The sequence below is a fragment of the Patiria miniata genome, unplaced genomic scaffold, assembly GCF_015706575.1.
Source record: "Patiria miniata isolate m_02_andy unplaced genomic scaffold, ASM1570657v1 HiC_scaffold_7, whole genome shotgun sequence".
Classification (NCBI taxonomy): Eukaryota; Metazoa; Echinodermata; class Asteroidea; order Valvatida; family Asterinidae; genus Patiria; species Patiria miniata.
The window spans coordinates 35,910,421-35,938,408 of NW_024037074.1; the positions used below are offsets into that span (position 1 = coordinate 35,910,421).

Below are 27,988 nucleotides of genomic sequence, written 5' to 3' on the forward strand. Positions count from 1 at the left end.
TGTATTCTTGGCGGAAATCAGCCACCGTACATTGTCGTTTTTGTTTTTGTTGTATTAATTTTTGTCTTAAACGGTGTTAAACGAATTTCGAATACATGGTCATGTATATCACAGTCAATTATGGGACGCAATCTCAAATCAGTGCAATGTGTTTTCTGGAGTTATCGTCTCCACAAAGAGTGCTTTATTTTTGTTCCATTAAAATTGACTCGGAATTCGGATTGAATTTTTCGCGATTAGTACACTGTATTTCCTTACATTATATTAAATTTATTCTTGAATGGTTCCCGTCGATTTTCAAAAGATTTGTGTCCTATACCCCAAACAATTATTGAACGAAATTTCAATTCAGTGCACTGTGTTGTTCTTGAGTTTTCGTCTCCACAAAGTCCATCACTTGTGCCAACTTCGTTTTGGCAGATCGTATCCACTTTGACAGAAGTCTTTGCGGTGTGTATGTGGTGACCAGTATTTGTGTAGCGCGCCCTCTGTTGAAAGAATTTGATGTTGGTAAAATGATTTTGCATATCCGACGTCCTTGCGATGCGCAGGGTGACCGTTTCAGCCGATTTTCGGCTAACTTTGACAGATTTTTTGTTTAAAAAAATGAGTTTGACAGAATGGATTTTTTGGCAGATTTCTGGCAGAATTCTACAAAAATGGGAACTGGATTTCGTCGCGATGCAACCGCGTTTTGCCTGAAATTTACGCAATAATTTCATAACATATTTATGTGACAGGCCCTATACATGGTTTATCATGTAATTTGAACCTTATTAAGGCAATACTACAACATCAGCATGTGATTTTAAGTGTCTATAGTGTATTTCGAGTAATTATGGGGAGTTTGGCAGATTTTTGATCAATCTGAGAGATATTTGAAGCACATTTAGCAGAATTTAGTCATGACATTACGGTCACCATGCATAGTCATTGCGACGCAACATCTGATACCGGCCGGCAGCCACGCACGTGGGCTGTGTTGTGGGTGAATTTTCCGTAAAGCCAAGGTAGGATAGGACTAATACTATAGTCCCTTAATTGAATTAATTATGAATTTATTAATTACGTTTGACCATGGTTTGACTGTAAGTTCTTTCTGAATGATAAGTAAGCCTATTGTGGGAATGGGGATACGATTTTCGAAGGTGGTTGCTGGATAGTGGATGCAATTTGTGCAGGTGTTGTGCCCATTCTTGAAAATCACGCATTCTCGAGAATGGGCATGCACATTCTTGAGAATGTGCAACTGGATCCTTGCTCAATCTTGGCAAAAAATAACTCTTCCAGATTGAGCGCACATTCTTGAGAATGCGCGACAAGATAACGGTCTTGTCGATGCCGAGCACCGGCTGCGCTTGGCAAGTCTAGCTAAATCCTCGTTCACTGATTCTCAATAATTATACTGTTGCAACGCAAGGCGCTGAAAAGTAGAGTGGATATGATAAGTAAAGGCGTATCTTGATATGGGGGGGGGGGACCGGGAAAATATAAGAGACATAATAATACTAGTGCAAAGAATTCTGATTTTTGGGATAATAAAAGCGGGGGGGGGGGGGGGGGGGGGGGACGTAAGAATGAAGAATGTGAAGAATGAGAATGAATACTGCGACATCCCATAGTGCTAATGCTATTTCCCATTTAAATTGCCACCAATTTATTGTTCACATCCCACCATAACGTCGCAGAGCTGGATTCTATCTAGTCAAAAGAGTAATTTTGGCAGCTTCTGGACATCGGGTTTTTTTCGTGGCACGCATATGATACATGCAGGGACTTGTAACTTGTCTAGCCTAAATAAAGCACTTCCCAGACTAGTTCCCAGTCCTCCGTTATTACAAAACTTCCCATAGTGGACAGAAAAAAGCAATAATAACAGGTTTAATTTGATTCAAATTATCGTAGTTATACGAGTACAGAAGCATAGCACATTTTCTTTCCTCTTTATATGAATTGTTTCCCTTTTAACCGCTATACAATTCATTTAACATAATTATGTCGTGCAATGTTTGTTAAGATTGGGCAAAATTCATAAATTGTGCACGTGATATTCCCACCCAATCTTAAGAATGAGCGCTCATTCTTAAGAACGCGTACTCGTTCTTAAGAATGGGCGCTCATTCTTAAGAATGCGCGCCCATTCTCGAGAATGTGCATGCCCATTCTCGAGAATGCGTGATTTTCAAGAATGGGCACAACACAGGCATGGAGGTAGAGGTAGTTTCCTACCTCCATGGTGCAGGTGAACCCGGTGTCACGGTCTCACTTCTCCGGCGTGCTAGCTTCTCCGGGTTGATTCGGCGGATAATTGAGCACGTTACAGTGCACGTTACATGAGCACGATTCATGCTCATGTGTCCGCTGTGCTTACTTTTCCTCGGGCTGTTTTCTGAAGTCTACCAAGCCCATTAATAACACAGTGAGGGATACCCAAGAATGTATTATGTAACACTTCCTGTGGGTCAAGTCATTCCATGGTCTTGCAAGCATTCTGATTTGTGTTCCCAGCGTCATGCATGTGTGTGTTCATGGAGGAATAATTAAGAACGAACTCCTTGGTCCGTGTTCCTTGCTCGTTCGTGGTCCATTTTGTCCTGATTTTTGCAACCACGGCTTAAAATAAATGTGCATTTTCAACTCTTTAATATTGGGAGTTAATAGTGCGCGCCACGAAAATTCTATGCATACAAATATCTTAAAGGGAAAATACAACATTGGCAAACATCGAAAAATAAAACTACTAAGTTTTTACAATTTACCTTACTAGGATGTTGGTAAATGACAGTCTAAAGCATCCTGTAAAATTATGGCACCTGGTTTGAAGTCATTTTCAAGAAAATGGTATTTTTGTATACATTTCCAACAATGGTCGGCCGACCACCGTTGGAAAAACCTAACTATTTTCAACTAATGCTCCAATTTACCATTGTTTTCAGTCCAAATTTGGTTTGCTATTGGTTATACATGTTCATGAACGGGTGCAGGCCAGCTAGACTGGTTCCCTTACCTTACAATTTTCCGGCATCAATACATTGATCCATTTCATCTTTAGTGGAGTCAGGGAACCAGACTACTTGCACATTTTTGTTTTTCTTGTTTTTTCCAGCATTTTCAAACAAAAAACTTCAAACATGTCAGTGTAACAATATTTGATCTATTATATTAAACCCTCAAAATAGTTCATTTCTGAAAATTACAGCAAAAGCCAATGATGTACATTCCCGTTAAGATCTAACGTACACAAACTTGTACAGCTCCGAAGAACTCCGCACACTAATACAGTGACGAAAATGTACACTACTGCGCAATTTTGTGCATGCGTGTTGAAGCGAAATTTCCCTTTTGGAGAAGCTAGCACATTGGAGAAGTGAGACCGTGACACCGGCATTTGCCCGGTAACACGAGCACTACAGCATGTACAGTCGAGTCTAGTCACTAGTCTAGTCAGTGCTGTTGTTGTGCGCTTTCTTGTGATTTGCGCAATCTTAATATCTGCCATGCTCTCTGTTAATTTGGTGAGTTTAGCCTTCAAGTTGGCTGGCTCTTCCTATGGAGGTCGCTGGTGTTGAAACGGGAAACGAGTCATGGGCCCTCTCACTCAAGGATGTTATTATTATTATTATTTTATTCATGCCAATTCTTTTTCATCGCATACAAGATGGGCATAGGAGAGGCATAGGAGAGGCAAAAGCGATAACAATCACTGTGGCCAAAGACCTGCCACTCCTTATCAAGTTGTGTACAGAGTAAATAAATATAAATAAAAATACTAATATAAAAAGTATTTGAAGCCAAACGTTAGAACTAAAAATATTTAAATATACAAAGAAAAGGAATTACTGGAAATGAATAAAGATAATGTACGCAATTGAATATGAACTTTAAAATAAGTTACATGAATAAGCAATTAATGATAAAGACACATTAAATAAGGACATAATAAACACAAATTAACACATGTGTAAGAGAACAGTAGGTAAGTGTACAATAAATGTAATGCACATCTAAAGGGTGATTGGCAAACAGGAGGCTGAAATAGTACTTAAAATGAGAAGAGACCTGCTGCTCCTCATCGAGGTATGAGTAAAGTAAATAAATAAATAAATAAATATAAATAAGAATATATAAAAATAAAAATATTGGGACATGTGAACATTTCGATATAAAAGAAATAAAAAGAAATGACTCACTAGAAATGAATAAAAGTGGAAATAAAAGTGGAAAGGGGTAAAAATGATGTAGGAAATTGAATGAATTAAGTAAATAAGGAGTTAGCAATAAAGACACAATAAATACAAAAAACACATGTGTAAGAGAAGAGGCGTATATAAATATATACAACAAATCTGATAAAAAGTAATTGATAATTGGCAGAGAGGAGGCTCAATTATTAATCTTACTTAAAAGAACATGTACATGCAACATAAATATGGGGTTGGGATTTATGAAAGAGAACACTGTTTCGAAGAGTGGGAAGAAACGTTGATGTTGTCAAATGACTTGGAGTCGAGTATCATTTGGATGAGTGCTTGAGTATCCGTTCTGTCTGGACATGATGTGGCTGTCTAGGGACTTCTGGTTGAAGTCAAATCCAAATCATCATACGGATTGGACAGTAACTGTCCAGTGCCGATGATCTTGCTGTGCCTATTTATTGTAGCGGACGGACGTAAGCTTCCCACGACTTACATGTACATTTTCTGGAAAAGAACAGGGTACTGGGAGTGGGAGTTATAACATATAAAAATTAAATAGATAAAACATACAAAATACAATATTAAAACATGTAAAATTAGATAGATAAACAACAATATTATTTATTTTATGTCAGTAATGAATGGATAATTAATCCAAATCAAACCACAAACCATTGCCTACCTTTGTAGGTTCTGTTCAGCATCTCCATCTGCATGATCTGGAGGTCCATCGCAATATTCCGGCCAGCGCATCCAGATGGATTGCAGTCCCATTCCAGACCAGTGTTTTCGCAATTCTGTCAGAGAAGGCCCCATTATTTACTCTCATGAGTAATCGGTGAGCCAGTGCCATATTTGTTGTGAGTTGTGAGTTCCCGTGAGGAACGTAACCAGATCTACCTTCCAGTGCACGATCATTCTGTTGCCGTCGTTGTGGCGAATTGCGTCTCTTCGAACGAGGAAGTCAAGGCCTTGGAAAATCACACTCTTATTGTACTCGCACACGTGGTCGACTGTTGCTTGTTTGATTGTCTTTGCCTATGAGATAAATTTTAAAAAACGATATTATCTAGAGATCCATTTTGTTGGCTCTTTAAAAAAATATTAAACATGAATGTCAATATAGATCGCATTTTAGGTTTTATTTACCTCTTTTTACAACTTTTCTTCTTCTTATGTGAAGATGCTCGGCGACAATTGGTGGAACAATACCACTTGCTCTTTGGGACTCTGTCCTCAGGAATTCCTACACACTGTAGATGAAACCAGGATCCTTCCTGGCAATTTGTATTGTCACAGCAGATCATTGCAGTGTCTGTAAAATAATCAGCATGGTTAATTAATTACATAATGAATTGGATTTGTAAAAAAAATAAGAAGTAGGTGTGCTAAAGAATATTTCAATTCTGATTCAATGTACTTTATTGTCAAATGTAATTACATGTATTCCAATGAATCTCAAAGGGGAAACTGAATAATTTATACTAAAACATTTTTTTTGCTTGAAGTTGAGTTTTGAATCTTACCATCTACGTAGTCTTTGCAAACACAGTAGGGGGAGTGGAGGATGTTTGCTGCCTGGCTGGGCAGGAACACATCGTTGACTATTCGACGGGATAGGGACATTACTTACTCGAGTTGGTCTTCTTTTGAGGAAGGGATGTCCAGAGGCTGTTGAATATGTTGCGATCCCAGCAGATGAAGGGCGTACGCTGCAATAAATCCGTGAGTGGCGAATTCCAAAAACTCGGCGTTGAAATTATAACTGTTTTGACCGTTGCAGTTACACTGTGATGACCAAACACATTTCCGAGGTGGAACAATGTCACCTTATCTTTGCCACTGGATGAGCTGTATAGCTGGTTGTAAATGTCCTATGATAAAAAAAAATATCAAAATTACATTGAAATAATTATTTTGAGTTGCAAAATCACAAGTTTAGGAGATTGTTTTTTATAAATACATAGATTTATCAATAAGTTACCTGTAAAATGATGACCTGCTTGTGCCACTCCTGCACACACGGTTCCAAACCCTGAGTTGGCTCCGTTCAGTCGCCCCATTTGATGCGAGCATTTTGTGCATCCTTGACTCTCTCGCAGCTCAGCCCGTCTCCGTGGAGGAATCAGGGTGCCTGGCCCATCACGCTCGTTGTGTGGCACATACTTGTGCAGAGTGTCCAGAATTTCGATCCTCTCGTCATTTTTACTTTCATCCTTCTCGATTACTCCGAGGGGTACCTGAATGATTGAAAGTTGGAAACGAAGAATACCCTTATTTTTATGTATATATTTAGAAGTATATAAACGTTGCTATTCCATTTTATAACCAACCATCAGCAGGTTAAATACGAATTTAAATTGTTGGTATTACCTAAAAGTTTGCACGTGACCATGTGGCTTTGTTTGGATGACTCCTCGCTATATTGATGTGAGATATCCCACTCGTGCTTGAGGTGCTGTAGAGGGGTGAGTTCCTGGCAAATGATTGACCATGTTATGATCACCATTTCATCTCTCAGCATGCTCTCTTCTTGTGAACTCGGTAGGATGAGTGAAACGGGAATACGTCTGATGGTGTCACTGTCGGGGTTGTCATTTCAAAGGTTGGTGGTGGATGTCCTGTCCTTGCTCGCATATATTTGGGTGAGACTGAGCTGCTGGTCTTGGTGCTGTTTGGGTTGGTGGCGAGCTGTGATGAAATGGTTCACATTGTCAAAACATCGCTAGTATCCCAGGGGTTCTATGAAGACAATTGAAAATGAAAAATATTCACAATTATTCATGATCTCTGCTGACTTCCATGCACCTTATTTTTCACAGCCTCATCAAGTTCTTGTCATGCATGCCCTTTTCTGTTCAAAAGTCTCCTCCGTCGAATCTTGACAAGACATCTTTCCAACCTTGGACTTTCTCGTCATGATGCTGTGTAATGCTGTCGATTGCTTTTCTCGCTCTCGTTACACCAATGCACCAGCTCAAGTGGATAAAGCGAGTAAAAACCTGTAAAGATACAGAGTGAAAACCTGTAAATATATATGGTTGAAATTTCATAATTATTCAATTAAGTGACTTTGTCATCGTTCGTCCATCCCTCCGTGTCCGATCGAGCCGTCAGTCAGTCCATATTGATTGATTGATCGATTGATTGTGTTACTTTTAGCAATTCTAATTTATAAAAATAAATCGCGCATATGTTTGACCGTTCTTTTGCAACCCGCCATCCACATTGGATGCCATTTAGGGTCTGCAACTGGCAGCACTTGTGTGGTCTACGGAAGTCGCGGAGTATGCTGGCAATGGTTCCAACCATGGCTGTTCTCTTCTTCTGTGTTTTCTTCTTCGTCTTCATGACAGATCCTTGCAGAGCAGCAAGGAGAGCCGGACATTCTGTTTTTGGGTCATGCGCAATCTCCTCAAAAATTATATTCTTTCAGGTTGGAAAGATTAAGGCTGGTGTCACACAACGCAGAACATTTCATGGTTAATCCCAAAAAATACAACGTCCTAAGACAGTCACTCCAGAAAGCACTTGGCTACTCTAATGCACAAATGACAAACAACTTCTAGGTCAGAAACATTACTGTGACGAAATTCTACGATACATCCACATTTAGGGACTAAGTTATATTATAAATATTTACCCTAAATTAATATCTGGAGTCTGCGTTCTAAACTTGCAGCGGCTTCTTCTGGACTCCTGGTTGTTGTCAAACTTCTCTTGGTTTGGTAGATGATATTTATTTACAGGCGTATATACAAAAACTAGTGTGTCCTTCCACGGGAACAGTCACTGTAAGGAGCAAACCCTACCTAATGGTTCCTATTCCCGTATCCGGACACATATGGCATAAAAACGGCGACTGGAACTGTAGAGTAGACGACTATAATACTGCTAAGTCTCTACACAGCGAAGGAGTGGGTGGTGAAAGCATGTGCTCCTGGTTTATATACCGACGCGTAGAATGGAATGCCCTGCCCTGCCCAGTCCAAAGAACTGAACACAATGGGCAATAGAACACAAAAATGTCTTGGCCACTACGGCAGAACTCAGAACAAAAAAGGACTTAACTGACTTTTTATTTCTTCGGCCAGGACTGCACATAATATATACAGCTGCTGTAGGAATTTCACTACACACATATGCAACATTAACATCTAATTGTTTTGTCACGCCTCCATTATAACTCTAATCTATTCTGCTTAGCCACACCTCCTTGATATTGTAGATATTGCGCATGTGCGGGAGAGGGGAGCGTCGATGGTTGGCTGGACACAGTGTTGCCCTCATCACCTGAAGGCGTTGCGGACCTGCGACGAACCCGGCGGGGCCCGGGCCCTTAAATTGCATGGTGAACGGTCCGGCCTTGCAGGGCACCAGCAACACTGCATGTTCGGCGGATCATTGGCGCTCCCCCCACTCCTGCCTCCATGCTTTACCGAACTGCCACTGCTTAGTTTTTTTTGGCATTTCTTTCCTTTTTGTCTCTCGCAGATCTCACGAAGTGTCTTTGTTTGTCCTTTCGTACGTCATTTTTTTTGCTGATTAGCCTACTGTTCTGTAACGCAGAAGTATTGCTTATGGCACAAAGGGCACTAGGTTGCCGAACGTGCCATTACATCACATCAACAACAACAACGCAGAACCACCTTCATTTAAAACAAACTGGAAAGTGTTGTGGACGTCATCTCTGATTAGTCGCAAAAAATCAGACTTTGCTCTATTTCTGCTGCTGATAAGTTCTCTAAAGCCAGAATAATATCTAGACCTTTGAATAGGCCTCACAGCTTTTGTCTTGGCAGACATTCAACGAGAAGTCTGTAGTGATCTAAATGATAAACACATTGAATAATTAAACACTGCATAATTATTCAATACGAGCCAATAGGATTTCATTAGCTTTTAAACTTCGTGCTTTATTTAAAACATTTGAATTAAATTAAAAACGCATTTAAATTCCACGGTGTCTTAGTCCTCAACATGGCCACCATCTCGTTTAATGCACAGCTGGGCTCGGCGCAGCATTCCTGCAACAGCACGGCGAATCACCTCCCTGTCTTGTCTGAGAATGTCAATTTCACGAGTTATCCTTTCCTGGAGGTCATCCAGATTTGCCTACTGAAACTCTTGCAAGCGAGATCCACAAATCTGAACTGATTATGCATTCCATGACCAGAACCAAGACAATGGTTGTGTTCTTTTAAATTGTCTCATTCTTATCTAGCCCTGACCAGTTGGCGCAAGTCAGATTTCACCCGACCCCTTTAATTGTCTCCTGTGCAGTCATGCATGAAACTAATCCAGTAAAATTGACACCAAAAGAAGCAGGAAGAGTTACTCTAAAAGTACATATGAAAATATCTTATCTATATTGCTACAGAATAAAACTATGGCCAATTTTAAAAGTGTATAGTTGGTTTTTTTTACTCACACTGTATAGTAAATACAGATAAAGTCCAGTATGTCTGAGGCGATTATCATGTACGATACATTCAAGGACCTCATCATGTTCTTACATTGCCAAAACATGGAGCTTTTGGGAAAGACTTGCATATCTGGCCATTACTAATTCCCTTCAGTGACCTATCAGCCATCAGAAAGAATAGGCTATGTCATAAAAGGTCAAATTTGGCAGGGAAATTATTGGAGTATTTACTGAGAAAACACTTACAAATTTTCAGACCAGTCTCAGGGGGTTTGTGCACAGGATGACAAGTGATGGCCAGATATGGGAATCTTTCCAGCTTTCGTTATAGACGTTAAAACTGGAGAACCATCATAAATTTGTTGTGTACTACAAAACCTCTGTCAAGTAGTAACTGTAAATATAAATAATGGAGAAAAATATTATCAAGGTGATTATAATTTATAGTACTAGTTGTATAGAATACATTTATGTTTTCCCAAAGAATATAATTTTTCCCAAAAATTTGAGAGAAAACATTACAGGATATATTTGCCTTACTTCAATCTTGCATATTCTTTAACCCTAACCACCCCAACTCCATCAAAATCCATTTTCCCATTTTGGTGGATTTTGAGGGACTTGGTCCAGGATGCCTGGCGTGACTAAATATTGATGGAGTATGATGGACTTGGGCCTGAAGGCCTGAAGCAGTGCTACGGGTATCCGATTGATTTTGCCTAGCTTCCTGTACTGCTATTGTGATAAAAGCCATGTATAGCAAGTCCATGAATGTCAACCAGTGCGTCAATGGTGGATTCCATTATGTCATATACAGTTCTGTATTGGACGCACAGTGATTGATGGATTTTGATGGACTTAGTCCAGTTCCTAGTAAAAGACGCTAGGAAGTTAGGGTTAAGCAAATATGTTTTGTAATCAAACAGTCTTTTATTTTTTACATGTGAAACATTGCAGCAGCAGATTTTCAAGCATCAGAGGCAGTATGGCACCTCCTCCAACAAAGTCTAGTTCCCCGCCCCTCAAGAGGGCCAAGCTGAGTAAAGGGGCGCTGTACAAACCACCAACAAGTGAGGAACTGAACACACTGAAGGAAACAGACAACGTATACCAGTCCAATCTGTTCCGTATGCAGGTATGTTGGTAGTCATGGTCCAACTCTGGATTTGGATTTAGTCCCCTCATATAGCCTGTTCTTGACCTATCAGCTATCAGAAAGTGATAACATGTCCTAAACAGTCCAGTTTAGCCAGGAAAATATTGAAGCATTTACTGAGAAAACACTTAGAATTTTTCAGACCAGTCTCGTAGGGTTTGTGCACAGGGTGTCGAGATGTCCAGGTATGGAACTCTTTCCGGAATTTCTATTTGATACCTCTCTAAGCAAATTTTCCTGAGGAAAGTATGCCTCAAAAAAAAACTTTCTGAACTATATGTATGTACGGTTATTGTGATGGATGTAGTTAATTTTTTGCCTTTTTCTTGTATATTATGAAACCTTGATGTATATCATTTTGTCAGATGGGAGAGTTGATTGGTGAAGTTCAAGTGAAAGAGACAAGGAAGCAGCTCATCACAAAGACACTGCAGGAGCTGAATGACGTACTGATGAATCTGCCATCCCAGGATGTAGATGAGGTAGCTTTATGTGTGCTGGGCTGTGTTTCACAAAGCATGGCCATCCTTCGTTATTTAAGTTTCAGTGGTTTGATAGTGAAACTTACATCAGCTGCTACAAAACAATTCTGAAATTTTTTGACATGGTAGGGATTGGTAGTTGTATGTGTACTACGACCCGTTGTATTTCAAGTTTGGGTGGATAAACTTGAAAGTTACATCAGCTGCTGCAAAACGATTCCAAGACACTTTGGATGTGGTAGCTGTATGTGCACTTGGACCCACCGTAATTTAAATATCAGTGGATAACATTGAAGCTTACATTGACAAGACACTTCTGATGGGTCAACTATATCATAAATACAGTATGTCCATTTTAGCGTCATTCCATTACCAACCTCATTATTATTTGTAACTCGTAATATAACAGAAGTTCTTCAAAAAGTGAATGTGGGAATAAAAGGTGGTGGTTATAGTAAAAGAAAGAGACATTGTTTTGATCCTGTGAAAAAGGTATTTGTAGCACACATGCTTTGAAGTTGAAAAAAAAAGCCTGAATGTCATTCCATTACCATGGAATTGTCAAAATTCTACTAAAACTCATAGCGTAACTCAGTAAGTAACAATTGTTTTTGTTAAAATTGAACTCTGCACTCAAAATACCTACCAGACAGCTTGACCAAGACAAGACTATACCACACTTGATCTACCTTAAAACTGACAAGATTTAGCAAGATTTTGCTGATTACAAGTTCCATTTTGCCTCATATTTTTGCACAGGTAACAGATTCAGCGTGGTGTCAGGAGGATGTCAAATGCCCAACCAGCTGGGAACGATCACAGGTCAAAGGTCAGATGTCGTTCCACAAGCCGGCCTCGGTGAAGGTGGTCGGGAGTTTCCTGCTGGACATCCTGACCCAGCCTGACCTCGGCATTGACCTGGCAGTGGAAATGCCTCAAGTAAAGAAACATCAATTATTATTTTATTGTTTTTACTAAGTCCATTCACAAGTAAAAACCCTCCAATGCAAACATACATTCTATGTCAGGTTGTCCTTGCAGTCAATATCAATCAAGTGACTGTTTTCAACAGTTAAGAGCTCCCAGTCTACATAAAACAGGATTGACTGGCTGTGACTATTTATGTAACTTGATACAGCTATGGTTTGACTGTAGGTGATTGATAAGCCAGCTGTGCCTACAACTTGCCTTTTTTGTCTGTTGACTGAATTTGACTAGTCACCGTGCATGCTTAAAATATGATATGACTGTTGGTGACTAGTGTGTGTAGAAGGTATGGAAGGAAGACCACGTATATGACCACGAAACAGAACCTGAGATCAAAAGTGTCTTATTGTGCCTTATATTTGTGCATTTGCGAAACTGTACATGTCTTGTTTCATGGTGAGGGGGTGCTATCAGAAGTCACTGACTTGAACATGTACATACTCTGAAGATATGGAGCATTTCCTAAGATCAGTTGAACAGGATGCTTCTTCTTTTTAAATTAGAAAGTATTCATAAACTTGTTTCGCTGTGTATCCCTAACATCCACCCATACAGCTAAAATAATAATTATTCTCTGAAGACGATTACTTATTTTGTTAATTTCATTGTTGACAAATGCCTTTCCCTACCTTAACTGTTGCAGGCTTGCCGACAACCCAAAGACTACCTGAACTTTCGATATCACCACAAGAGGGCGCTGTACTGTGCTTACCTGGCCAATCAGCTGAGAGGCCACAACCTCGTCGAAGAGGTCAAGTACTGCTGGAAGGATGCCAACCACATGAGACCCCTGGTAGTGCTTAAACTCGCTGGTGAGGATACTCACTTTCTTATCAGATGTCTTCTAATTTGTCTTAAATACACACACCCACTCAAGACACGTTTATTTATGGTGTAAATCGAGGATGTTCTATTGTTCCTCTTCCCTTTTCCTTTGTTTATACTCAGCAACACAGCTCATTGGTTTTGTAATCGAGGAGTCCTCGATTTGGTTTCTGTCCTCAATTCATCGATTATGTTGCACGTGTGGGTCCTCGATTTACACCATAAACAAACGCCACATGTGGAGCATCTCTCTTGTCAAGTTTGTGCTTTTGGTCGTGGGTGTCACCCTTTTATATCCATTGACCTTATTTTTTGTCTTCTGTGTTGTGAAGGAAATGAATGTGTACATTCGTTCTGCAGAAATTTGATGATGGGACACATTTGAAATCTAATTACTCTGTAAATTTGCCACTACCATTGCCCTTGGGTAGCAATGTCTGTGCTCCATGATCTCGGGATTTTTCCTGTTTTCAGGAATTCGTTTTGAAATCTGGAGTCCCTGAGTTTTTACCGTAAAAGTGTTTTTACCTATGAAAGACTTTATAGAACAAAAGAAATTGGTATTGTAAATGGTACCTTTAGGCAAACTCAAACGTATACCATACGTGTAGACTCTATTTTACTCTGGCGCCCTCCAACCCGCTGCCGATTATTTCTTGAATTTTTCATTTTCCCCAATATAGTGGTGAATCTGGTTGTTGGGGTTGGGGGAAAATTTCACTAATAAAAAAAATCTTGAACAAATCAATCAAGGGAAGGCAGAAAATGTTAAAGCTACTCCTTATTCAGCTACAGTTATAAGCGCATTCAAACAGGATTTTGCAACAGAAAATTTCTTTCGTTCCTTGACCTCACAACACCCTCAGCTGCTTGTACTTTGTTAATTCATATTATTATGAAGAAAGGGCAATTTCATTAATGATTTTTCCCGATCTACAGGCAAGACTATCAAACACGTTCAAGTGAATCTCTATCCATGCCTGCCGGAGGGCAACTTCAAGAAGTCGAGACTGCTACCCAGTAAAAGCAATATCCGCAGGCAATGGTACACAGGGAATAAGGAAGTGGAAGGTGAGTTCAAACAGTTACTTAATGTATATAATAGCCATGTATCGACTGTTGTATAATTGATATGCCAGCTGTTACGTAGTTGCCTTTTTTCCATGGTGATAGAATTTAAATAGCCACATGCTTACTGCATGTGTGATCTGACTGTTGGTGAGTAGCCTGTGTATTGGGCAAAGTAGGGGAATTTTGACTTTGTTCAGACAGAAGGAGGCTTTTTAGTTTGTAATGCTTATCCGTGTAAGCAGGGGTTAAGATGACTCATTATGTGCCTCAACGTCGGATTTCTATTTTGATGAAAATCTTCTTTTCTTCAGAGACTTTTCCATCAACACCGCATTACAACAGCTCCATTCTAGCCGATATGTCTATGGAGAGTCACCTTCACTGTCTGTACAATGCCGCCATGGATTTCCCTGGCTTCAAAGATGGCATACTGCTGCTTAAAGTCTGGCTACGTCAACGGCAACTGGATAAGGTCTGCTTCCCAGTTACGCTTGATTCTTTGAACATTTTGAAGTGGTGAAATTTAGAATTATAATAATGCAAATAAACTCAGCATTACGGTGGATATATTGTGATAGTTTTTATGGTTGAGTTGAAGGTTCTTGTTGCACAAGCTCCTTGGGTGGTATAATGTCATATTCTGTAAGATGTCCATAGCTGGAAATATTCCTCTTTCGTGGACATCAAACTACAACTTGCTCCTGAATAGCTAACAGCAACTGATGCAGCGATTTGCACTGAAGTACACGGAAGCAAAGATTGGTTTTATAATGATACCTATATTTATTGCTGCTCAACAATGGTGGCATGTTTTGCAAGTAACTGCAAACATACATGGGAACTTCGTACTCGTAGTTCAAATGAAGCAAATTTCAAAATTAGGGAAGAAAACCACAGTCCAGTGTGACTGGCTGCTGTACAGTTTCTGCTGTTGGGTGGTCCTGTTACTGTGCACATGCTATTGTGCATCAGTAGTGAATACATGGCCTTTTATTTGTGGAGTGATGTGGCCTCGAGGTCTTGAGCATTAACTTTGCGGTCTGCAGGTAATTCTGCGGGTTGTGGGTTCGAGTCCAGCCTGCCTCTACGGTGCGTGTGCCCTTGGACATTGCACTTTGTCACGTATTGTTTCTCTCCACCCAGGAGTCAATGGGTACCTGTGAGGGCAGAGATGGTTATTGTGATTGATTCTAGCTTCCTTGCGCCTAACAGGCAGCATCGAGCTGTATACTCCCAGGGAGCTGAGATGGTATTTGAAATTTTTCATTGGTCTGATGAGCAGGGGTAATAATAAGCGCCTTGTATCCTTTGGCAATTTGGCGCTCTATAAGTCCAGTTATTATTATTGTTATTATTTTGTTTTTAGGGAGGGCATGCGTTCAGTGGGTTCATCATGTCCATGCTGGTTGCATACCTTCTGTCCAAGCGAGTACTCAACAAGCTGATGAGTGGCTACCAAGTATTCAGGAATGTCGTCCACTATCTAGGTAAGCTAGAAAGTTTAATAGTTCATTCGACTAGAGCACAGGCCCAAGTCAGCCAGGGTTTATTTCACACAACTGCAATGGATCTCTCTCAAAGGATGCGATCTTCTTGGGAAATTACAACTGCGTATTCAACGCAATCAGGTGCGTGTGTGCGCAGTGTCCAAAATGATATAAACACGTGTGCGTGTTGCTCGAAATTTCAGCCGATGCACGTCATGAAAATTTGACGCCCAAAATTCCGATGCATGTGACAATCTGTAGGAATGACGTCATTTGAGAGAGACCTATGAACAGAAATTTGTTTAGTCCAGACAAGTTGTACTTAACAACATTAGTTTACTGGACAAAAAGCTGTGTGAAGTATTGGATTCATGAGCGGTTCTCAACTGCTTTTTTTCTGAACCAAAAAAAATTATCAAAATTTCTCCCAATCAGTTCTAGAGATAATAATCCTTTTTTGGAGGGGGAGGGGGTTTGATAAGGATTTACTTTCCATGTTATCGTACCAATAATAATTTTTCACGAACTATTTGATTACCAAGGAATATTCTGTTCACAAATTTCTGAAAATGAAGATATCGTCACCTTGCCCAGTTTATACATAGCATAGATCATGCTTTCATGAATAACCCTCCATTGCCCATAGGTCTTGTGATTTACTTGTTACCATGTGACTACAACTCTCCAATGTTGTAGTCGAGGTACTTGTGATGGTTCACAAGTCATAGCAAGTCATCTACAACCGAGTCGAGTCAAGTCACAAGCTGTTAAAATGAGCTTTGACAAAGGCATTCCTTTGTTATTGTTCATCCACTGTTACTTGGGACTGGACTTGTGAATTGACTTGTGACCGGACTTGTGATGCATCACAAGCACCTTGAGTACAACTGTTCTATTCTCTGTCCTCAGCTGGTTGTGACTGGACCACCGATGGCATCACTCTCTGCAGAGACACCTCAGACAAAGACCTCCCAACCATCAAGGAGTTTCATCAATACTTTGATGTTGTCTTCCTGGATTCCTCTGGTTACCTGAATCTCTGCACCAACATGACCAAGGCTACTTTCCAACAGGTAGCATGAACTTTCCGAACCCCAACCCCCAAACAACTCTCATATTAGGAACAGAAATCAAACATAAACTAACCTTCCTCAGTATTTTGGCCAGAGTCTGAGGTCGTCAACTTCAGCAGGATACAACTGTGGCATTGTTCAGTGGTGTTAGCTCCCATTCTCTGGTATCACATTTATAGTGTACTTCTTGTGTTCCTAAAAGCAAGTATCTTTGCAGCAATTGTACCCCTCAACTCAGAGATATAAGCAGATATATTATGGGTGCAGCCCATTTTTGTTTGCCAAGAAGCGGTAATAAATATTCTGTGGACATGTGTCGAATGTGCATTATAAATTTTGTCATAATTGAAATGATTACTATTGTTTTTCCGTCAAGGTTCGTCATGAGGCTAACCTTGCCAAGGTCTACCTCGATGCTCCAACTCTTGATGGATTTGATTGTCTCTTCATGACACCGGTGCCTTTTGCAAGGAAATTCGATCACATCTTTCAGTAAGTTCTTTCTGTAAAGTATGACGCAAAAAAATTACATATTCCACACGGTTTTCTACCAATTTGTAAATGTTGCCTACTGCGCAGTATGCTGCTTTCCATTACCACTTTCTGTTATAGCGATTCCTTGTAAATAGATCCTTACTTATTCCAAATTTCACACAAATCAACAATGCAGCTTGGATGATTTGAGTCAACTGAAGGAGTCCAGCAAACGCTTCAAGCAACTAGAGGACAGTCTGATGGACCATGGAGGGGACCACGTCAGGACATGTCTGCCAAGACTGATAGAATTGCTGCATCGAGGCCTAGGCAGCAGGGTCAGCATGATTGCAGTACATCTCCAGGAAGACAAACAGGTTGGAAGAAAAAATTACCTTCTCATTCAATAAAAACTTCAACTTGCAAGTACATGCCTTTAATCAAAGCAACTGAAACCACTTACAATAGATGAGTAAGTTACTACTGACTGAAAGGGATTTCGACAAAGCTCGAATTGCATGTGTGTTGTAAAATTAGAACAACCATTTCATGTACCATTTTCAAGCTGGCATTATTGTTGACAGTTACAGCTACATGTATTGACTGTGGCAGGGCAATGGCAGAAACAAGCCGTAGCTACCAAAATATCCCATTCAGACGCAGGTTATGGCTTAGTGGGAGCAGAAAGACCAGTCCGTTTCAATAACGTTAGTGTTATGGATTTCTTGTGCCTTCTGGCATAAGGCAACAACAGCATATTGAGGGTCTCAGCACTGTTTTGTACTTTTTAAAGTAGACGGTCGTACATTGTAAGCTTGCATTTCAATGATGTGATTACAATCAATGATTCAGTTTCCATGTTTCAATTTTCTGCCTGCCTGGATAGTGGAGTATTTCAGATACGCCTCCGAAGCCAGAGGACCTGGGACCTCTGACCTTTGGTCTGCTTCTCAACCCAGAGTTTGCCGGCAGCGTGTTGGAGAGAGGACCTGAGGCAAATACACCAGAGGTGAGTGGACTAATCCAATGGAGAGATCAAAGTAGGTTTTGCCCTTCACCGACGTATAAACACTGTATACTCAGTGTGTTACCTCCCGAGTGAAAGTTGGAAAAAATCACTCGGTGGGACTCGAATCCACGACCTCCTGCCTTCTAGTGCAGATGTCTTACCACTCGACCACCGAGCTAACGGGATCGGTTGGCTGGTTCGAATCTGATGTACAAAGCAGCGGGTACCGTATTAACTATTCATAAGATGGAATTTTTACGTTGGGGCAGTGTGATGTAAATAAGACTAGGCTTTGCCCTTCACCGACGTATAAACACTGTATACTCAGTGTGTTACCTCCCGAGTGAAAGTTGGAGAGATGGAGAGTGAAAGTTGGAAAGATGTTATTTCCTTATTGGCTTTAATGACACTGTTTAGATCTTGGAAGAAGTTTGTGAGTTGTGAGTTGACTATTTCTGAAGAGAGGTGGCTTAGGGAAGAACCAGAGAGTGTTAATCCGCCTCTGACAGTCATAAATAATGAAAGACTATGAGAATGGTTCTGAAAAGAACCAGAGGTATAAACTCTGGTATAAACTCTTCAGAACCATTCTCTCTTAGTTGAGAAATTATTCGCACATGGTGTTTCCGCAAACCTTTCATTATTCAGTATCTCCACCATGCAAAGCCTAAAATCTTACTGACAGTCATAAGGAGCATAATTCCTGATGGTGGTCAGAGCATTTAGACTGACTGACGAGCCAACATCTCCAATCCTTCTCACAACCATGTCTTTTTTAAAGTAAATGCCAGTTTATGCAGCATGCAAATTTGTTGGGGTAACAGCATAAGTCACAATGAAACTTTAATTGTTGACGTCATAAAGTAGCAAACTTTTCCTAAGTAGTACTCGCTGTACAACTCATTAACATGCAAAGCCTTAAAATACATTTCAAGAGGTTTTGCAGAAAGCTTGCTTTTAAACAAAAAGACAAAGCGAAATATTAAAGGTGTGGTTTTTCTGCATTTTTCTGTTATTAAATGAAGTAAAAAAATTATTTGTATCAGGATATAGTTTTCATTTTAACTGTCTTGATTTTGCGTAATTACTACTATTTGGTTGCTTTTTTTCTGTCAGGCGGAGGAGTTTCAGAGGTTTTGGGGTGAGCGTTCTGAGCTTCGTCGATTCCAGGACGGTTCCATCTGTGAGGCCGTGGTGTGGCCAGGGCAGACGGCCGCTGAGAAACGTCTCATCTGCAGTCATGTCATCAAACATCTTCTCAAACTGTGAGTGTTCTCCAACCAATGTGACAAGAAAATCTTAACTACTTTTCATTTACAAGCCCTTAAACAAAGCTTGCACAATAGAATAATAAAAAAAAATGTCTTATTTTTACTGACATAATTATGGTCAAAATTCAGATATCCTGCATCTTTTGTGGTGCAGACAATCATATCTCCTGAATTTTCATGTGTTAACACACAAGCTACAATGCAATAGAAACCTAATGAATAGAAACCATTAAATATCAACCAAAACTGTTTTGGTTTAAATTTTAAAACGGGGAAAAAACATCAAAGCCAGTCCTGATACAGAGTTACTGATCTTGTTTTTCAAATTGGCATTTATCCTTTTTTTTGAATTTGTCCATGAGTGGATTTTAGAGCTTCTCCAAATTTGTTCCTTTTTGAACACAATAATTGAAACAACTATTTTTTTTTAAATTTACATTATGTTGTCTTGTTTGGATTTTCCTATAGTCATGCCGGAATCTCACCGGATACACTCACCTACGTTGGCGGACAACTAGACCCTATTCTCTCTTTGTCTGGCATGAGCACACCCCACCCTACACCAGACAGCAAACCCCAGGACACACACCAGGACCCCCACCCTGGCACCGGGGAGGAGGAGAACGTGACCGTGCTGCAGGTCTACAATGAGCTGAGCAAGGATCTGAGAGGGTTGAAGGGCTTCCCGTTGGTCATGACATCTGTGCAGGGAATCTCCCCAACACTCAGATACACTGAGGTTAGTAATAAATATAAACAGCATTTTTAATAAGCCAGTTTGGTGTTCCAACTAAGCGTGGGCAAACCAACATTTCACAATTTTTTTTTTTTGAGGATAAATAATATGCTGTTTGTATGCAAAAGTATAGAGGGTATCAGTGAAATTCCGGGAAAGTTTTTTTCTGCATCAAATGAAAATTTACAAAACCTTTGGACGACATAATATTTTAGAGTATTTAAATATCTCCAACTTTTGTGCAAACAGTATTTCATTCTGGTTTTTGATTGCATGAAAAAGAGTCATTGGCTTGTGTACATTACGTTATCTCCTGCTTTTATCCAAAAGTCAAAATCGGCCAATCTTGATATGCGTATGCGCAGTTTGAATGCCGTAGTGACTTATTTGTCTTAATCATTAGCAAACTGGGCAAAGAGATCATTAAATTGGATATAAAGATAGTGATTGCCTGGGCAGAGAACATTAGAAGTTGAATAGACTTCAGTTGTCAATTTTATTCTCTTAGCATGAATATTCCATCATGAAGATTTTAATTTTTTTTCTCTGGTTTTGTTCTCCCATAAACATTCAGGTATTTCCACCCACCCCAGTTCACGCGCGACGATCTGGAGGCAGAGCCCGTCTCCATGGTTATGTCCAGGTTCCCGTCTCTCACCAGCCGTGCCCAGAATGGGTACCAGCGATAAAAGGTTAGCCGGTAACATGCAGCAGTTGCTTCAACCTTGCCAATAAAACCCTATAGGGGTCCAGCTATCAAAGATTAGCTGGAGAAACACAGAATACACGTTCAAACCTTGTCAATAAAACCAGAGTGGGTGCCAGCTAACAAAGATTAGCTGATAATATGTATAATTCACATTCAAATATTGTGAGTATAACTAGAGCAAGTACAAGTTATAAGATGTTCAGCTGGTAATATGCAAAATTCATATCAAATATGATTTGAGTAAAAGATCTTGACCTGGTCATTTTAACCCCTTATCTTCCTCCACCTAATAATTTTGTTGTTTGTTTCATCTTTCAGTGATCTGCCAACTTGAAGGGAGTGGCAAGTGGCCGGATGACGTACCTGCCATACAGCGGATCAAAGCTGCGTTCCATATCCGACTAGCTGACATGCTGCATAAACAGTGCCGACTGGTCACGTTTGCCACGCCTTCATATGTCGATGTTCTCAAGGTACGAAAAGCTCCATTTTTTGTTTACATTTTCTTAGACTGTTTAGATCATGTCATTGTAAGGATGATTAAACCTCAATTAGGAGAACTGGTTAAAAGATCTCAACTTACCATACACAACCTTTCCACCTGGTTACACTAACCCTGCCAAATCTGCCAATATCTAAGGCCTGGTTTTGTTTGATTTTTATTTATTTATTTTATTTCTTTCTGGTAATGAAACCAAGGATCCCTCAAAAGTGCCCTAGGCACTGTAGCTCGAAAGCCTGAAGAAACCTGTAGAGAGAAGAGAATGAGAAGAAAGTACAGTTTTAGAGGTGGGAGGAAAACCCAGAAGAATATTCTGAGGAAAACCCACGGAATCAGGTAGGGGCTGAAAACCCAATCCACATATTGGCCCAGGCGGGATTCGAACCCGGGTCACAGCGGTGGAAGGCGAGGAAAGTACCACTACGCCAACCTGACTCCCCGACGTTTGATTTTGATGGATTTGGATGGAAATTTTGTTTAAATTATAAGAAATGTGCTGTTGGATTGCTGCAGTGTTGAGCAGACATTTTGTCCAGTTCAGGAAGGTTCTTAGAAAAAAATTGCTGAGGGTTTGAGGGTAAATAATATTTTTGCTAAATTCTTGAAGTTGTTTTTTTCAAAACAGCATCCTAAAATGAATTAAAGCCTCAATCTGACCCGTACAGCATGTTCCAGAGAATCGAAAATAAGTGCTGAATCCCTTAAAAATTTTGGCAGACTTTCACTTGAACATTAACCCACTGCTCATTTTTTTTTCTTGACTTGCTTTTTTTTCTCATCATGGCAGGAGGGTTATGTGTTCCGTGTCGAGGTAGCCCACAGGCGAGAGATTGGCCTTCTGAAAGAGACCTACACACCTGATGGCATGAAGGTTCTGCGTGACAACCAGCAGTCTCTGGAACTGGAGAGAAGAACGGTCATGCTGCCAAGACTTACCAGCACACTGCACGGGTGAGATTCCTTCAAATTACATCCATGGAGAGTTTATGAAACCGAGGCTTGTCTTCAGCTCTTGCTCCATCTATAGCCCAAGATTTGCAAGAATTCTGCCATTCATAAACACATTGAATAAACACCAACCATTGGCCTTGTGTGACAGGTTTTGGTGTCTCTGCAGTGAAAACAAAATATGAACCAATGTTTTACTGGAGTCTGTCAAATAGAGGAGCTAGAAACACAAAACTGGAGCATGAAGCCAGTGGCAGAGGCAAAGCCACGATTTCGTAAACTATCATAATCACTCTCACAAACTTGTACTGTATAAACCATTTCTCTAGGGAAGTCAAATTACAAATTATCGATGGACCAAGATGGAGAGTAATATGACTAGATATAATTCTCATGACATTTACCAGCCATCACCATGTACTATCAAGCAGTCTGATGCTGCCACACAAGCAGTGATGGTCTTTGCATGATTTTGTGTTCGTTTGCACAGCAAATGGCGTGTATTGAAATCAATGATGAAATCATTCATCACAAATCATCAATTGCAGTAATCACTGTTACCAGATGTGATTCTGTGAGCTCTCAGACAGCATGGAGTATACAGTGCTTTGTCATGTTAAGATTAAAACCCAATGTTGAAATTATTGAACTCTAAATTCTGTTTCAGGATTCAGCAGCAGCATGCGTCCTTCTCTGGAACCGTTCGTCTAGCCAAGCGCTGGGTGTGTGCTCAGCTTCTCTCCAATCATGTACCTGAGGAGACCATTGATCTCTTGGTAGCTTACCTGTTCCTCCAGCCTGCTCCGCACATAGTACCTGGGTAAGTACTAAGGTTTCCAAAAGAGTACTATATCCTCACAATAAGTATTAAGTCCTCACATTAAGTACTAAGTGTTTACAAAAGTACTACCATCTTGCAATAAGCACCAACTCCTCAAAATATGCAACAAGTCTGCACAACAAGTACATGTACGAGGACGTCATAAGGAGCTAGAAGGCCACACTATAAACACAACGTTCTCAGTATTCACAATAATTACAATGCTGTCATGAAAATAACTTAGTTCTAACAATAAGTTGTATGTCCAGGAGTTTTCAAACTATGTAATTAGCCATGATATGTGCATGTACCAAGTCCTCAGAGTTAGGGTTTTTTATTACTCTGTTACAAGACTTTTGTTCCACAAAAGCATGATTGTACTAATTCCTTGATTTGATGATTTGGTTTTTCAGCTTGGCATAAGAATGGATGAAATCTTAAAAGTTTCAATTGTTAAATTATCCTTTGTGTAGTCATTTTAATTAATGCAAGTTTTAGAGATTTTTGTATTATTCCAGAAATATTTTCAATAAAACCTTGGTTATACTATTATCATTGATATCATGATTTGTTGTGTACAGTTCTCCGTTGGTTGGTTTCCTACGGTTCCTTCATCTGTTAAGCAGTCATGACTGGCAGTCTGCTCCTGTCATCATCAATCTCAACAACGAATTGCAAGGTTGGTTTGATGTTTTTATTTCAATTTATTTGGATATCAAGAACTCTTTTTTTTTATTGGGGGGAGGGTTATTTAAAGGGTTTTTGTCAACTTTTTTTTTTCATAAATAGATAAATAAGGCCAAACAAAAAAATGGTGTGTTTACAGTAAGCCGACCGACCTGGAATTTTTTCAGCCAAATTGCCGACCTCAAATTTTGATATTGATCATTTTAAATGAACAAATTTCAAAAATTTCAAGTAGGCCCTACTTTTAATTATTTTCTGACAGTATACTTTACCCGTCATCAGGAGACTGAGGGATTCCAACGATGAAGGGTGGTTATGTAAAGGATGTGACACTGGACACCAAGCTGGGGCAGGGGATGCAACCGCAAACTAAATCTTCATCAAGCAAACCTGAAATCTATCAGATTCTTAGCACCAAACCTCAATCCAAACTGATCACTTAACCCGTAGTTATTTTGTTCTTGATTCAATATTCCAGATTCAGACTATGATGAAATCCGCCAGCATTTCAGCGAGCACAGGAGTCAACTCCCACCCATGTTTTTAGCCACGCCCACCGACAAGCTCAACTCAGTATGGTCACAGAAGCAGCCTGCAGCTCAGGTATGTCTATGGGGACAAAATATCAAAATCTATTGGCTCCTTTCATTTTCACATTAAGGCCATGTCAGTATTACGGCTGGAAGTAACACGTGTGTCTATTGTATGTAGCTGCAGCAGTTTGCATACACGTATGTGTAATTGCGAACCCTAGCCAAATACTTTGGAAGCGGTCTAATAGCCTTCCAGGTGATGTGTGGAGCATACTGTTTCATCAAGGGCAAACCAAGAGAAAATAGACTGTGCATATAAGCACCCCTCATCAATGGGCAAGTTTGATCAAGGACCAATGGTTAACCAGTGGTTGGTTGTGCGTACTTCATGCCATACATACATGAACCAGTGCGTGCCCACGGTTGGTTCCAGACCCTAGAGCTGTTACCCTTGTAACACAGTAACATCTGCTGTTCTGGCACAGAATCCATTATTATGTCAATGGATGTGTTTTACAACCTAGGTGCTGTACAGTCTATGAGATAAATGAAGCAAAGTTCATTTTGTAAGAAATTCTCTTTTAGGTTTTCATGCTTTTCAAAGTCGCTGAGCGAATTTGAGCTGAAAATCAGTCCAGAGTTTAGTCAAACTCTGGACTGATTTTTCATCTTGTGTTTGAGCTGATTTCATGTGCGTGACCTGAAATTTGGAATGGAAAGCCTGTAATACTGATTAGCAGAACCTCTCTGCTCCTAGTAAAATCCAAGTGTTTAAAAGCAATTTTGGTGAGTATATCTCTGATTAATATTTGACAATGTTTAAATTTGTGTTGTACCCCTTTGCAGATTCTACGGCGGTTGCTGGAGTTGGCTAAGGAGTCACTGCGAGTCCTGACATCACAGATGATGGGCCTAGATACAAACACAGACTTCAAGGTGAGAACTAGAACCAAGATAAGAATGTCACATTGAATGCTTCAACGAAAGGTTGCAATTCATTCAAACATGGTAACTGTCGAAACTGCTTACGATCATCATTCTGTGCTTACAGCGCTAGTGTAGAAATGCTGTTCTAACCCTGTAAGCTACGAATCCCTCAGTTATGGGATGGGCACGTGCGCACAAGCCAAACTTCTTGGCTAATTCTTGAAATGCACGAACTGTTAGCTCAGGAGAGCTGTGATATTGGGCCCCATTATTTGTGGTTTGTATAAAACAGCACAATATCAGTGAACGACATCTGATTTATTTTCCAGCAAATTTTCCGACCTCCCCTTGACCTGTATGACGTCGTCATCCACTTACGACCCAAGCTGGTTCCCAGGAGAGGGGAGGTGGTGGACGGTAGCGGGGCACCGGTTCAGAGGTCAACCACCGATGGGAGTCTGACAGAGAAGAGTTCCCAGCTTCCCGTTGTTGACTTTGATCCTGTCTCATTGTACCTTCAGGAACTACAGGTGTGCATTATGTTTACTTTTTCAATGAGATTTTTTTTTTAAAGATTTTATCAACTTTGATGGTCCGCTCAAGTTGTTAACAAGCTGTTACACTTCAAAATTGTTCATAATTAGGTGTCAAACACAGATTTGAATAATTCACTTGAAACCATGAAACATGTTGGTGTAATTTTTTTTAAGTGAAGGAAAATGTTACCCTCCAATGACAGTTTCATTATTAGTTGAGGCTTTCATTTCATTGGTTGTCTTTTCTTTTACATTGCACTTTCATCTTTCTGAATTGATAATATTGATTTGGTTACAGAGTTGCTATGGCGACCTAGCCTTGTTCTTCTATGATCGTCATGGAGGTACATTCATCACCTTGTTGTGGAACCCATCGGCCTTTCAATCTCAGCCATTCAAGGTATGCAGAGACTTCCCTTTTCACTGTAATAAAACAGCCGTTTTAAATTTTTATAGGATTTATGTTTCATCTTCGTTGGGTTGGAAAATTTAAAAGTAAATTACAGTTAAGGTACAGTAATTTAGAAACAGGAGCTTTGGATGCATAGTATTAATTATATTCCGTTTGAAAATTCCTCAGGTTCTTCAAGCCAAGAGCATGATGCCACAGCCAGGCACGTCGTCTTCCAAGCAGCCCATGATGACGCCCAATGTGGAGGCCATAGTAGAGGACTTCAAGATACTGGGACAGGGGCTTGTGCAGTCAGTGGAAATACGGACAGAGAAATGGGTTATATGAAGGAGTGAGAAGGACTTGGACTTGTAAACTTTGTGGAATTATGGAAGAGAAATGGGTTTAACTGAGAGGAATTCAACGTAAAATACTTGGACATGTCCCTGTAAAGTTGCTGGCAGATGGATTGACAGTGCCGTGTTAAAGCTACGTAGGAACACTTGCAATTACCCGAAAAGTTAGCGATTTTAAGAACAGAAACCTTGGTCAAAGTGAAGACAGGACTGGTATCAAATAACCTTCGAGATTATTCCGCCTAAAATGGTATCGTTTGGGAGAAAACTAAGATAGAAGGTGGTTTAAAATGAGTGCCCGCAGACACACTTTCTTACATTCATTAGCAACGGAATCCAGTTTTCTTAAAACGTACATGTTTTTGTAAATTATCCACTGAGCTGAAACTTCAAATAGATTAGTTGTTATGCTCCCAATATCCTCCTACCTTCAGCTTTCCTGATAAATATTTCTCTTTTCCTCATATTTTTCTTTTTTGTAGCCCTTTGCCAAGAGTGGCTTTCAAAACCTTGCTTGGGGCGATATTCCATAATTTAAGGCAAACCCTTACATTTTTTAAGTTTTTCACAAAAATCAAATTTTGCCCAATTTTGATCAAAATGAAAGGTTAACCCCTTACAATTTTTAATTTTAGAGAAACATCAAATTTTGCCCAATTTGGTCAAAACGCAAGGCTAACCCCTTACAATTTTTAATTTGAGAGAAACATCAAACTTTGCCCAATTTTGATCATAATCCAAGGTTAACCCCTTACAATTTTTAAGTTTTTCACAAAAACAAATTTTGCCCAATTTTCATCAAAATGCAAGGTTAACCCCTTACAATTTTTAATGTAAGAGATAAATCACATTTTGCCAAAGTTTGATCAAAATACAAGGTTAACCCCTTACAATTTTTAATTTTAGAGCAAAATCAAATTTTGCCCAATTTGGTCAAAATGCAAGGCTAACCCCTTACAATTTTTAATTTGAGAGAAACATCAAACTTTGCCCAATTTTGATCAAAATCCAAGGTTAACCCCTTACAATTTTTACGTTTTTCACAAAAAATCAAATTTTGCCCAATTTTGATCAAAATGCAAGGTTAACCCCATACAATTTTTAATTTAAGAGAAAAATCTAATTTTGCCCTATTTTGATCGAAATACAAGGTTAACCCCTTACAATTTTGAACTTTTTCACAAAATCAAATTTCGCCCAATTTTGATCAAAATACAAGGTTAACCCCTTAAAATGTTTAATTTGAGAGAAAAATCAAATTTGCCCAATTTTGATCAAAGTTTTAGAGCAAAATCAAAATTTTCCCTAATTTGGTACTGTGTATCAAGAAGCACGGAAAAAAACCTACTTCAAGATGTCGAGCAATTTTGTTATTACCAAAAAAAAC

At 39.7% G+C, this 27,988-nt stretch overlaps 1 protein-coding gene across 1 annotated transcript; it reads left to right on the forward strand.

Moving 5' to 3' along the window:
• The first annotated feature begins 902 nt into the window (after positions 1-902).
• LOC119745669 (nucleolar protein 6-like) lies at positions 903-27,018 on the forward strand. The gene is made up of 24 exons (XM_038222196.1): positions 903-1,010; positions 10,579-10,756; positions 11,143-11,259; positions 12,019-12,198; positions 12,890-13,058; positions 14,011-14,142; positions 14,454-14,614; positions 15,509-15,629; positions 16,539-16,702; positions 17,079-17,194; positions 17,373-17,553; positions 18,063-18,185; positions 19,302-19,450; positions 19,925-20,195; positions 20,767-20,884; positions 21,220-21,374; positions 22,191-22,354; positions 23,019-23,171; positions 23,753-23,850; positions 24,337-24,461; positions 25,238-25,327; positions 25,648-25,848; positions 26,153-26,254; positions 26,435-27,018. Exons 2-24 carry the CDS (start codon positions 10,607-10,609, stop codon positions 26,591-26,593), a joined length of 3,399 nt encoding a protein of 1,132 aa, XP_038078124.1. The 5' UTR covers positions 903-1,010; positions 10,579-10,606; the 3' UTR covers positions 26,594-27,018.
• The last annotated feature ends 970 nt before the right edge of the window (positions 27,019-27,988 follow it).